The sequence below is a fragment of the Nuphar pumila genome, chromosome 2 (genome assembly GCF_984573655.1).
Source record: "Nuphar pumila chromosome 2, dmNupPumi1.hap1.1, whole genome shotgun sequence".
Taxonomy (NCBI): Eukaryota; Viridiplantae; Streptophyta; class Magnoliopsida; order Nymphaeales; family Nymphaeaceae; genus Nuphar; species Nuphar pumila.
Window position 1 is genome coordinate 70271283 of NC_143250.1, and position 14414 is coordinate 70285696.

The following is a 14414-nucleotide window of genomic DNA, read 5'->3' on the forward strand; positions in this document are numbered from 1 at the left end:
CTCGGTTCGCCCGTTCCTACTCAAGCGGGCCGTTGTCAGCCGAGACTAATATTTTTCTTTATATCCTACTTATATTTTCACTATTTATTTATTTTTAAATTTATGGCATCGGTGAGACATCGCTGAAGTGTGTCTTCGACTTGGAGAAGTGCAACCAAATCGAGCTTGAACCTACCACTGCGACCACGACCACCGCACCACGGGTCGATGTGGGTCAGGCAAGGCCCGAGAAAGCCATTGGTCGGAGGCAGGTCCCATTTAGGCCTGGGGCCCGCAATGTGTCTCGGATTTAATGAAAACCGGGTTGAACTGAGAACCGGTCGTCCGATAAGATGGATGGAATCTTAAAAAGCTTCGGCTTTCACACTTGGACGGGGCTAAGGAGATAAAAGTTGCCACGTGGCGTCTGGTGAAGCTATCTACCTATAAAAACCGAAACCCAACGTCTCCACCATCAAACCAAGAAAACCAAACCCCAAGGCTCTGTTCACAGAATCACGGAGGCGATGGCGATTCGGGGAACGGTTGTCTTCACGTCCGTCGGGAGGCCCCTTTACGGCTTCGACCTCTTCTCCGTCGCCGTCTCTCCCGAGCACGGCGCTGTCCACGAATGGAACGAACGCCGTCTGACGGACGGTATCTCCGTCAACTACAACGGCCAATTCATCGATGACCAGCAATCCGTCGTCTTCGTCTCGGAGAGAGGAGGCGCGGCGGAGCTCTTCCGAACCTCGCCGACGGATTCCCTCGTAACATCGGTCGACAACGGTCGGAAAATCAGTCGGACTCTCCGGATTCCGGCGGTTCCCGAGAGCCCCTTCCTCGATCGCCCGACGGTAAAAGATGGGAATTTGTACTTCGTCTCAAGCCACGAGGACGCCGATAGACCGTTCAAGAGCCGATCGGCGGTGTACTCAACGAAGATCGACGGCGGGGAAATCACTCGCTTGAGTCCTCCCAGCGTCGTCGACTACAGCCCGGCGGTATCGCGGTCGGGAAGATGGATAGCCGTCGCTTCTTACGGGTCAGGCCAATGGAAGGGCGATTTCCACGAGCTAAAGACGGAAATAGTGATTTTTCCGCAGGAAAAACCTAGCAGTCGGGTGGTGGTTTGCGGCGGAGGCTGGCCGACGTGGTCCGGCGACTCCACCGTCTTCTTCCACCGGAAGTGTGATGACGGGTGGTGGAGCGTCTTCCGAGTAGATTTGCAGGAAAACCTTGCCGACACCTCGCCGGAGATTCTCGAACCGAAGAGGATCACTCCTCCGGGACTCCACGCCCTAACTCCGGCCGCCTCTCACACAGGAAAATGGATCACGGTGGTTACTCGGAGGCCGGAGACGAAGTTCCGGCACATCGAGATATTGGACCTCGAGACGGGAAACTTCACGAAAGTGACGGAGTCCACTAGCCCCTGCCTCCACCACTACAACCCCTTCGTCTCGGCCTCATCCGAGTTTATCGGCTTCCACCGGTTCAGAGGAGAATCGGCGATCGGAGACTCTGTCGTTCCCGATGCGGAGCGAGTCCGGTCCCCGATACCCGAGCTGAGAATGCTCCGCCTGACCGGAGCGTTCCCGGCGTTCTCGCCGGACGGCAAGCTCATCGCGGTCAACCCAGAGTTAGAGGGGGTCACCGGCGTTATGATCCTTGATTCAATTGGCCGGAGGCGGTGGATGGTGGTGAAGGACCGGGTGGCGTTTTCCCTTGCATGGAGCCCAACGGAAAAAGGCGTCATCTACACTACCCTCGGCCCGATTTTCGAGTCCGTTAGGGCGACGGTCCAGATCGCTCGGATCTCCTTCGATCCGGCGGGCATCGACGGCAGGGAGGAGGTACCGGCGGAGGTGAAGATCCTGACGAGAGAGGATACCGGCAACAACGCGTTTCCTTCGTGCTCGCCGGACGGCAGATTTCTCGTCTTTCGATCGGGCCGGACCGGGCACAAGAACCTCTACATCGTCGACGCCGTCAACGGCGAGGATGGAGGCCAAGGGATCCGACGGCTCACGGAGGGCGAGTGGATTGACACGATGCCGAGTTGGTCTCCCGACGGTGATCTGATCGCCTTCTCCTCCAATCGCCACAACCCCAAGAACACAGACGCCTTCAGCATCTACCTCATCCGGCCAGACGGTTCGGATCTCCGCAGGGTCCACATCGCCGGTGGGCCCGGATCCAGTGAGGTGGACCGAGAGCGGATCAACCACGTATGCTTCAGCCCCGATTCCAAGTTGCTCCTATTCACCGCCAATCTAGGCGGCGTGTCAGCCGAGCCCGTGTCATTGCCCAATCATTTTCAGCCATACGGCGATATCTTTGTCGCCAAATTGGATGGGACAGGGTTGCGGAGGCTGACGTGTAATGCTTATGAGAACGGAACACCGGCGTGGCATGATCATGGTGGGCCAGAGTGGGATATCAGATCGCTGACGTTGGATACTGTTGGGGACAAGCTCACCATGGGAAAGTTTGATGAGCCTCTGTGGTTAACCTGTTAAATGGCGTCGTGATAGAAAATCAAACTTTCAGACTAAGATGCAGATTAATTAGTGCTATAAGTAAGTAGATAAGGGAGTTGGAATAGCATTGTTTGAAATAGTAAGTTCTTGTAAGACTTAAAAAAAAAAAGCAAATTTGGCTAAGACATCACATCCATTTTTGTGAGAACGCAAAAGTCAAGCAGCCGATGCGTAAACACGCCAAATTTTCACTCACCTCCCTGACATCTCCATCAATCATCACATTTCGGTTCTCCGAGATCACTGAAGGGTAAAATAGTCAATTTTTGAGTCTAGACCTCGCAGAAAGTTCAAAATTTCATTCTTGTGTCTCAAAATTTCTCTATTTAGACTCAGAAATACCTTCAGACCGCAAAATTTCAAAATCCTACTCTTGACTAGAAGCTAGAATTTCCAATTTCTAATTCAGAGGGGCATTTTAGAAAACATGTCTTTGCATAACATTGCATGAACATTTCACTGCACAACATGTCATTTCGAGATCCAGAACTCTCGATTTCAAAATCCTCAATCAAGATTCGAGTTTTAACCCTTTTCAAAATCGATTTCAAAACCCTGGGTCTTCAAAATTGTCAAATTTTCCCATTTTATCCCTAGGACTCCGAATTACAAAGGTTTTCTCAAGAAAACAATATGGATAGTTTTGATATTGATTTTAAAATTTCGCCATTTGGAAAGAAGGGGACACAATTTTAAAGACTTTATTTCAAAACTTTTGCAAAAAGACTTTGAACCTCTTTATAAAACCTCTGCATCTTTTATTTTGCCCTAAAGGACCATTTTTTTTAGTTTTGAAACCAATCCCATTTTCACTTCGTATTTTCTAAACTAGCCTACTATTATAAAATCCAAAAAAAAATTATTTTGCTTTTATAAATGATGTGGGACCCGCCTTGAGGTGGCGTCACACTCAAACTCTCAAATCTCTTATTTTCAAGCGGGGCCCACACATAGGTGGCATCTCACTAAAGCTCCTTGCCAAGAAAAACAATTTTTTTTTTACTTTCGAAAGGCTTTCAAATCCGGTTGAGGTGGCACCACCTTAAAAAAAAAACAGAAAAGAAAAAGGAAACAAAATCCGTCTTTTTTTTACTCATTTTTTATTTATTTATTACTTTTTAACCCCCAAAAAGGAGCCACCGTGAAACCCTACCCAAAATCCCATTTTTATCTAAGTTTTTCAAATTTTCTCTTGAGAAAAGGAGTCATCCCCCTCTCAAAACGGCGAACATTTCAAAAAAATTCAAAAATTTGTTTTAAAGGTTATCAAAACCGATTGAAAAGGCTCGGATTTGGGGGAAAAGGGGGGAGGAGGCCGACCATTAAAAAGAGAGGGGCCAACACAAAAGAGGCATCGACGATTTTCCTTGAACCTGGCTCTCAAAACCCCCCTTTCTTCTTCCCTAATCTACCTGGCTTCCTTCTTTTCCAGCAAAAGAAGACCCACGACTCCAGCTCCCTCATCTCTCAAACCCCCTTTGATTCCCTTCTTCTCTCCCCTTTTTCGTGGACCCCCTCAGCGGTTTCCTGCTTCCATGACCCTTCAACAAAGAGCCAAGAAGGTCAGAAGATCTGCAAGACCCTGAAGAAACATCAGCTCCTGGCAATCGATCCTGGACATTGAGTTGCTTCCCTTCAATATATCGGTTTTAAAGAGCCCAGCCAAGAGGTGTACAGTCTAAAGATCGGGTGAGATTCTCATTTCTGTCTTCTCGTTATTTGATATCCATTGTCATGACATAACAGTGCTATAGGAGCATTCCATCATCTGTGATTTCTGGTATTGTGTATCATGCTGCATATCGCAAATCCATTGCTTTAATCAATGGGATTTGCATCCCTAGTCGCTTCTCCCATGGATGATCAATGTTGTCTTACGATGATGTCATCGATTTATCTGAACATCACCTTTTGATTGAATTACTTTCTCTCCTCCCACAGTTAAAAAAAAAAATTTCTTGATGGTCCTCGCATCATAAGCATTATAACATTTTCCTGTCACTCACTGTTTGCATTTTTTTTTTGGGATCGTATCAGTATCATCACATCTAGCATGTCACCGATTCTTTTTTTGAGGATTTCTACCACAGGAAAATATTGATTTTACTAGAATTTTGCTAAATAAAACCCTTTCTTTTGATCTACTGCTCATGCAGGGCATCTCTCCTGTTATAACCTTTTTTACTGTTTTTTTTTTTGTGAACCTGGTGGCTTTCCCACTCCCCTATCATCCCACGCATATCCTGTTTTGACAACAACATTGCCTAAGCGTTTTGCATTTTACTAATATCTGCATAAGTATCCAATTTTGATGGAGTATGTGCATTTCATCGCATCAAGCGATACCCGTGAGGGCTTATCGTACAACAATAGTGCCAATTGACTAAGGCACGACATTTATAGCCATTAGCAATCTCAATTCTGTTTCACTTTTCAGCATCTTCATCGGTTTAGAAGGATAAATTTAATATACACATCTTCTGTATGCTTTAGGTAGTTAGTTCTTTTGAAGTTGTGGCTCAACAAGTTGTTGCCCATCTGAAGCCCCTTTATGTCATGCTATTTAGAACATTCAAGGTCAGATGTACCATTTGACTGAACAGGATGAGGTTCATATTAGTTCAGCCGTTCCACATACTGTGGGTTCGTTTACTGCATGTATTTACTGAAATTTTTTTTATGCCAAGTTCTAATTTCTGTAGGTATGTGTTTTCTGGTTAATCTTCATCTGCATATAACGAGAGTTAGCTACTTTTATTTAGCGTTTTAATCTCAAGCATTTGTTATTTATAACTCAATTTCACTCAGCAATTCTTGGTTTTTACTGTATTTAATTAGATCTTATTCATGGGTCTATCTCCTTTCTCACACAGTCTCAAGGTATTCTATACTTACAACATATTCATTAAGTCCCAACACACTTTCAGCATGTTATTTAGTTTATCTCCAATACCCTGTATTATATTTTTTTTCTGTATATGCTTCCCTATTCTATACTTCTGGTAGTTCAACTTCGTGGTGTTCTTTATTAACATACCTTTATTAAAATTCTGCAAAGTCCTATCTGTTGTGTTCATTCTGTCATGGTACATTATCTCAATTTGTTGTTCAATATACCTGTAGGATCTCTAAATTGGATGTGTTCCCTTTTGATTTGATAATGCATCTGTAACTTACCTGCACTTATATCTTCACATTGCCATCGTATATTTCTTCATTCCATTGCATATTCGACTTGCTGTCCCCTTTGTATATTTTATGTCACGTGGTTCCCTTGAATCTGGGATTTTCACTAAGGCATCATTCACAGTTCCTGTTTTGAATAGCTATAAGATTTCAAGATGTTTGTACTTAGTTGCCTTTCATTCAATGAATTCAGATGTCTTGATAATTTCTTTGGATAAGGCATTCCCAGCATACCTAAGGGACAACATTAGTCCACTGTGCAGACTTGAGTTATAGCAATTCATAGGGTATGAGCATTGAAATCAGCGCAGGATTGTGAGTATAAAATGAGGATAACTTGAGAGTGTAATGATTATGAGAGAATGGCAATTGTGCCTAACATATTTCCTTTATGTAAGCCTATATATATATGTCTTCTTTTACTTAAACTTAGTATTTAGGCATCTTGTAAACATCCCATTTAGGCCTCATATTGTCGTATATATATATATATATATGTTTAGATTGTAGTATAGGCATAATTATTGGCACCCTGGCATTGATGTGATATTTCCTGTTGTATGCTATATCTCTTATACTAACCCGCACTTGCAGAAAAGCTTAGAGGAGGCACCTTCAGTTAAATTTATTTTATTTTATTTTTTGCTTTATGTCATCTGTGTAATAATCAAAATGTACATTTGGAATAATATTTACATTTCCGTTTAGATAAGGATGCATACCATATAGATTGAATTCCCGTAATATCATGATTGCGTGATTCATGCATTATATTTCACAACCACTATGAATGTACACGAATGGCACATGCACCAACTCTTAGGGAGTTGATGAACTCGGTGGAATCCATATTTATGGCCATAGTCGGAATATGGACGAGACCCAGATTCAACATCTTCCTATCAGTCACATTGAGCCTACACTCTTAGGCTATCTTTCAAAATTTTATTGCATATTTTCAATGTTACAAAATATTTTAGAATTAACTAAGTAAATTATAAACCTATTTATGGCCATAGTCAGAATATGTGATAATTCTACTTAGTTTAATCCTAAAATTGCATATTTTCCTGAAAAGATATTTTCTCAAAAGGGCATTCATCCATTCAAGTCACTTGCATCATGAAATCATCTGCATTTTCTCAAGAAAATTTCAATCCATAGAAATCAATTCCCCAGGAAACTCTGAAAGTTTTCAAAGTTGGATTTTCCAAGTCAAGTTTTCCCGTGATTTTCCCTGGAAAATGTTATTTTCTTAAGATTCTTTTTCAAAAGGAGTTTCTCATCTTTCTCAAGAATTAAAATCGATTTTCAAATATTTCAAGGCTAATATTCTCAGAATTTCAGTTTTCCGAGTTTTGGTTTTCCTCTTCAAAAGAGTTTTTCAATGAATTTCGATCATTTTCCTGAGAAACTTTTCAAAGCTAGAGTTCTCCTGACCAGCGTTTTCTCTTTAAGTGTTCACCTTTTCTCAAGAAGTACTTCTACTTTCCCAGGATTTTCAACCATTCGTGATTTTCTCAAATCTTTACAAATTTTCTTGAGATTTCAAATCTTTTCAACAGAATTTCTTGAGAGATTGATTTTCACCTTTTGCCTGAGAAAGACTTTTTCAACTCCAAAGCATTTTCTAAGCATATATCATGTTTTTCAACCTACATTTTGCAAAATTTCATAACACATGCCTGAATTCTCTGTGCATCTAGTTTAGAACACGATTTTGATAATTTAACTAAGTCAAACACATTTTTGGTCCTTGGTTCGATTACCTCTGTTAAAGGCGGCAAGAACGGTCGAACCTCGTACTGACAGGTCGAGCCCCATCCCATAGATTTTTCCGCTATTTTAAAAAACGGAGGCGAGTATTTCAAAACAATTTTCAAAATTCTGGTCAAAGTTTGACTCGCGGAAACGTTTTCCTCTCTCTCCCGCAGAGAAGGGAAAAGGGAAAAATTTCATGATGATAACACGATGACATCGAGCTTTCCGTATATTTGGAGTCAAATGGGTGAGGAGATTTCTGATAAAATAACTTTAAAATGACACAAGTCTTCCCTCGCGATTCAATTTTATAGGTTTTAACTTTTGACCGATGATATGGCAGTTTCAAATACGCCAGCTCGGATCATGAGATATGCCAAAACACAAATTTGTTTTTTTTTTTTCAACAAAACCCCTTCTTGTTCTCTTTCTTGAATTGCTAAAATATGAAAACGTACAAGGAAATATAGGTTGAAAAGTTAGTCCAGGGTTAATTTGGTGAATTGGATACTATTTTTTTTCTCTCTCTCTCTTTGTTCTTAATTGGTTACTAAGTTGTAGAGTACTCTTGCGGGTCATGGCATCTACCCGGTTCGAACCACAAATAGGTCTACGTAGTCGGAAAGCTGAAGACATCCCTATATAAATTACAGATTAGAAAAAGAAATAACAAAGTGTATAGGGTATTTTTAAAATGTTCTTCCACAGAATTTACTATATTACGTAGCCTGTTGGAACCCATATCCAGATATCCAGGTGGAGACACCTAAACCCTTGTGGGTCCAATTTGGCTTCACAGTCAAGCTTTTGACTGCTTGACCAACTCTCAACAATGGGATAATGAGGTAGTAGGTGAGGAGTCTATTTGAGAATGGGGGAGCGCCCTCTTTTGAAAAACAGGCCTTTGAGAGTAGCCTGAGGGACAAGCAGGTTATATGTTCCCCCCCCGAACAGGGCAGTTAGCTACATCTTATGATCGGGGGTCCCAAAGAGCACCACGTATGTAAGCATGTGCGTCTCGTATCCCCATGTTTGTCAGCATTAATTAGCGTTGGAGTTTGATGCGATTGCAAAGACTTAAGTACCCTCTCCTCCATTGGTGCCAAAAAAAATGACGGTTCTTGAAAAGGAGTGGTTGTAAAGACTTAAGTGCCCCGAAGATGATTATTTAAGACCCAGTCTCTGCACTGGAGGATTATCCGAAAAAGAAATCTCCCCTGGAGGAGGCCATGAACATCAACCCTCTTACTCTCTCTCTCTCCCTTCTATTTCTGCTTCTGTGCACATTCATTAGAAGATCATACATTGCTCCATCAAGCACCGACTGACCTGCACATTGACTGTTGTGGAGCCTGATTCAAAGTTTTTACCCTTACAGGAGGAGGGTTTGGGGGCTCATCCCAGCGTGGGTAGCATCATTCAACTCTCACTCTCTCTCTCTCCCTTCTATTTCTGCTTTTGTGCACATCCATTAGAAGATCATACATTGCTCCATCAAGCACCGACTGACCTGCACATTTACTGTTGTGGAGCCTGATTCAGAGTTTTTACCCTTACAGGAGGAGGGTCTGGGGGCTCCTCTCAGCGTGGGTAGCATCATTCAACTTGAAGAGTTGTGGAGTCTGATTTAGAGTTTTTACCCTTACAGAAAGGGGGGTCTGAGAGCTCCTCCCAGTGTGGGTAGCATCATTCAACTTGAAGAGTTATGGAGTCTGATTCAGAGCTTTTACCCTTACAGAAGGGGGGTCTGAGGGCTCCTCCTAGCGTGTTCATGGCCTTTTGCCCTTACAGGAGGGGGGTCCGGGGGCTCATCAACCCTCTCTCACTCTCTCTCCCTTCTATTTCTGCTTCTGTGCACATCCATCAGAAGATCCTACATTGCTCCATCAAGCACCGACTGACCTGCACATTGACTGTTGTGGGTCCTTACTGATGAGCTGCCACTAAATTTATTCGACTCTGGGTCCTTACTGCACTTGAAGTTGAGTCGTTGTATTTTTTGTTATTCGGTGGGTGGTGAGGCCCTCCTCTACTCTCTCAAGACTCTTAGCTTGGGCAATCTTTCTTTTGATGATTGTGGCTGTAATCATCAAAAGAAAGATTGCCCAAGCTAAGAGTCTTGAGAGAGTAGAGGAGGGCCTCACCACCCACCGAATAGGAAAAAATACAATGACTCAACTTCAAGTGCAGTAAGGACCCAGAGTCGAATAAATTTAGAGGCAGCTCATCAGTAAGAACCCACAACAGTCAATGTGCAGGTCAGTCGGTGCTTGATGGAGCAATGTAGGATCTTCTGATGGATGTGCAGAGAAGCAGAAATAGAAGGGAGAGAGAGAGAGTTAGAGGGTTGAGATTTCTCCAGTAAGATCCGTAGTCCTTGTTGCTAACTCTTTACATTTGCAGGTTGTTTCTTCAAATGATTGTAATAATGACAAATATGCGAAGGAGTTCAGTATCCGTGTTTCTAATGCGCTTGCTACTTGTCTTGCTCGGGTTTTGCCAACTCCTCGTGTGAGTTGATCATATGTAATTTATTGTTTTGTTCATTATTCTGATCAACTCGCACGAGGAGTTGGCAAAACCCGAGCAGGACAAGTAGCAAGCGCATTAGAAACACTGATACTGAACTCCTTCGCATATTTGTCATTATTATAATCATTTGAAGAAACAACCTGCAAATGTAAAGAGTTAGCAACAAGAAGGACTACGGATCTTACTGGTGGAATCTCAGTATTCCAATCGAGATGAGCATGAGGGCCAGATTCTGCTTACTAAGAAGCACTTAAGCAGCAAGCAACAAACACAAACAATCAAAGCAAGAAAGAGATGCTTCAAACATTGCAATCAAAACAGATTCAACTAAAGCTGGCATTATGATAAATAACCTTTGAAATGTTGTTTTGCCTATCAGTGGGACATTGACATGTTGCTCTGAGCATAGCTGTTTGGAAGGGTGAAGCCCAACTGTTGCAGCCAACCGTTGGAGAGGTGGAAGAAGAAGAGGAGGTTGCGGCGTTTGAGACGTCGATGGAAATGCCACCCCTCGAAGCCGAAATCAAGTCCGGCAGGGCATATTGGTCCGAAAATTGCAGGTTAGAAGGTGCAATGAGGCCGCTGCCCGGGCTGTCCGACTGGTTCCGGCGACTGGAACCCAAGTTTGGAGGAGGTTGGAACAAGGTTGAGATCTACGGGGCTTTGAAGGCATCCTTAGGGACATAAAGTGTCAGGCCAACGTGATAAGGGCTCTGTTTGAAGCATGGTGCTGGGAGACCAACACCTTTGTGTTTCCGTGGGGAGAGATGACGATCACCTTGGAAGATTTGGCGATGATGGGACTCCCATTGCTTGGAAAGCTCGCTCGAGAGGACCCCAACAATTTCAAAAGCAACAGTGCAGAATCCGGCAAGGCTTGGACAATCTTTCTTTTGATGATTGTGGTTGTAATGTATCGTTGAAGTTAAAATGGGGAATGAAATGACAATAGAAATCGCTGAAAATTTACAGAAATAAACTAGACTCAATAACGAAGACACCACTTTTTACGGATTTGGAATATGACTTCCGGTTAGGGAGATATGGCCCTGACAAGTTGGTCCTAATTCGGGTAGGGATTTACAGCGATTTGCTTACTGAATAACACTACAAATCGCTATAGCGATTTGCGGAATTATTTACAGAGCCGGTACAGAGATCTCATGTTCGGGGGTTCCAAACCGCGCCACGTATAAGATGCAGACCGGCATGTATCCCCATGTGGGTCGCCATCATATTGCATCGTAATTTGATGCCGCAGCAAAGACTTAAGTAACCTTTACCGCCATTCGCTTCCTCTTCCTCGGACGAACATAAATGCCCTCCTTCTAGAAAACTGAATCGTCGGTTCATGAAAATGACAAAACTGCCCTCCATCGATATCGTGGGAAAAAGTTCCGCAGGTGGTTGTAATGTATCGTTGAAGTTAAAATGGGGAATGAAATGACAATAGATATCGCTGAAAATTTACAGAAATAAATGCCCTCCTTCTAGAAAACTGAATCGTCGGTTCCTCTTCCTCGGACGGACATAAATGCCCTCCTTCTAGAAAACTGAATCGTCGGTTCGTGAAAATGACAAAACCGCCCTCCATCGATATCGCAGGAAAATGTTCTGCAGGTGGTTGTAATGTATCATTGAAGTTAAAATGGGGAATGAAATGACAATAGATATCGCTGAAAATTTACAGAAATAAATGCCCTCCTTCTAGAAAACTGAATCGTCGGTTCCTCTTCCTCGGACGGACATAAATGCCCTCCTTCTAGAAAACTGAATCGTCGGTTCGTGAAAATGACAAAACTGCCCTCCATCGATATCGCGGGAAAACGTTCCGCAGGTGGTTGTAATGTATCGTTGAAGTTAAAATGGGGAATGAAATGACAATAGATATCGCTGAAAATTTACAGAAATAAATGCCCTCCTTCTAGAAAACTGAATCGTCAGTTCCTCTTCCTCGGACGGACATAAATGCCCTCCTTCTAGAAAACTGAATCGTCGGTTCGTGAAAATGACAAAACTGCCCTCCATCGATATCGTGGGAAAACGTTCCGCAGAGTTTGCGTATGTAGCAAGCGTTATGTTGTATGATACAAATAGTTCAAAAAAATCCTTTCTCGCTCTAAGCACTCTACCGGAGATTCTTTGCTTTCATCTCGAGTTGCCGGAGCATCCTTTCCTTTTTACCAGAGCATCTGTTTCCGTCTTACGCGCAGTCGCAGCATCGTTGCCACCTTCTGTTGCGTGTTAGTTGTTACTGTTGCTTACTCTACAGTTGGAATATCCAAATTCCCATCGTTTCGGTGAGTTTCGTGTAAGTTTTCTTTCTTCAATCTGAAGATTGGTTCTTATACAAAGATTTGTATTATGAACCCAAATATTCCGACGATTTCTAATGATGATGATCGTGTATTGTGTTGTGCAGGTTAGCAATGTCTGCGCCTCATCAGATTAGAGATACCCCATCGTTCTATGGGTTGTCTATTAGAGAAGTGATCCGCCAGTCCCATCTATCTAAAGTTTTTGAAAGATACCAAAATATACTTAAGATTGAGAACGATGAAGACAGGGAAAAAGCCTTGGAATCGTATTTTGCGGAGGATTATCCATCAGATATGGAGGCTGCGGACCAAAGGAAGAACTCTGAAGAACGAAAGATGCAGAACAAGGATGACGAAGAGAAGGCAAAGGCCAGAAATATTGAAGAGAATATAAATAGAAGGTGGAGGATTAACGCACAGCAGATGGAAAAGAGGAAGAAGAAGGCGGAGGAGTGGGAAAGAGATTTTAGCAATATGATGGCGGAGGCTCGTAGGAAAAACTTGGAGAGTAGAGCAATGCGACACAAGGAGGCGGAGGAGAGGCGAAGGCAAATGAATAAGGAGGAGGAAGAGAAGGAACAAAATATTCCTCAATTTGAGGAAGAAAAGGAAAGGCGAAGGAGGGAGTTGGAGTTCGAGGAAGCTAAGGAAATGCAAAGGCAGCAGAAGGAGAATGAGGAAAAAAAGGAAAGGCAACGGAAGGAGAAGGAGGAGGAGGTAGAGAAGGAAAGAGAAAGGAAGAAGCAGGAGGAAGAATTGCAGGAAAGAAGGAAACAACAACTGCAAGAGAAAGAAAGGCGGCGGAAGGAGAAGGAGGAAGAAAAGGAAAGGGAAAGGAAGAAGCAGGTGGAAGAACTGCTGCAAAGAAGGAAACAAGAAATCGAGGAGAAAGAAAGGCGGCTGAAGGAGAAGGAGGAGGAAGAAAAGGAAAGGAAAAGGAAGAAGCAGGAGGAAGAGGCGAAAAGGGAGAGACAAAGGAAGCAGAAGGAGGAGGAGATAAAGGAGAGAGAAAGGAAGGAGAAGGAGGAGGATGCGAAAAAGGAGAGAGAAAGGATGCAGGAGGAGAAAAGGGAGAGAGAAAGGAAGGAGAAGGAGGAGGAGAAAAGGCAGAGAGAAAGGAAGCAGAAGGAGGAGGAGGAGAAAAGGGAGAGAGAAAGGAAGGAGAAGGAGGAGGAGAAAAGGCAGAGAGAAAGGAAGCAGGAGGAGGAGGAGAAAAGGGAGAGAGAAAGGAAGGAGAAGGAGGAGGAGAAAAAGCAGAGAGAAAGGAAGCAGAAGGAGGAGGAGGAGAAAAGAGAGAGAGAAAGGAAGGAGAAGGAGGAGGAGGAGAAAAGGGAGAGAGAAAGGAAGGAGAAGGAGGAGGAGAAACGCGAGAGAGAAAGGAATCAGAAGGAGCAGGCGGAAAAGGAGAGAGAAAGGAAGCAGAAGGAGGAGGAGGAGAATAGGGACAGAGAAAGGAAGCAGAAGGAAGGCGAGAGAAAGGAAGGCGACGGTGGAGCCGGTAGAGATGGAGATTGAAAGGCAGTTCGAGGCAGTGGACCCACCAGAAAGTCCCAGGTTGGAGCGAGAACAGCAGAAAATAGCGACCAAGGTAAATATATCCGTCCTGTCTGCGAAGATTTAATAATATGTTTAGCGATTTTGGTATAGCGATTATTGTGTTAGGTATTGATATTTATAGCGATTACTGCGATAGTATGTCTACAACCGATATTATTTATAGCGGTTAGTAGAATAGTATTTATAAGTACAAATGGAAGTAATTTATAATTTGTAGGAATAATATGTTATTTTGTGTTACAGGGAGGTCACAGGAGAAGTAGAGCACCAGGTAAAAAGCTCGAAGGTCGCTGTCAATGGCCTGTAGTTCTGTCTTGGTATGGTCAACTGAGTGCATATCAGAATGACCGACTACGAAATATGCACTTCGGTGGCCTTTTGGACCAGCAATATTTTGAAACTTGCTGGAATACCATGACTCACTTGGTAAATAAGTAGAATGATAAGACTAACACATTCCAGTTTGATTCTTTTGAGATCACCATGACTCTAGAAGATGTGGCGAGGATCACTGGCCTTAAGTGCGATGGCAGTGATG

The 14414-nt window shown here is 43.3% G+C and overlaps 1 protein-coding gene across 1 annotated transcript; it reads left to right on the forward strand.

Moving 5' to 3' along the window:
* The first annotated feature begins 462 nt into the window (after positions 1 to 462).
* On the forward strand, positions 463 to 2630 carry LOC149845721 (uncharacterized). The gene has a single exon (XM_089997713.1). The coding sequence runs from the start codon at positions 507 to 509 to the stop codon at positions 2499 to 2501; it is 1995 nt and encodes a 664-aa protein (XP_089853839.1). The 5' UTR covers positions 463 to 506; the 3' UTR covers positions 2502 to 2630.
* The last annotated feature ends 11784 nt before the right edge of the window (positions 2631 to 14414 follow it).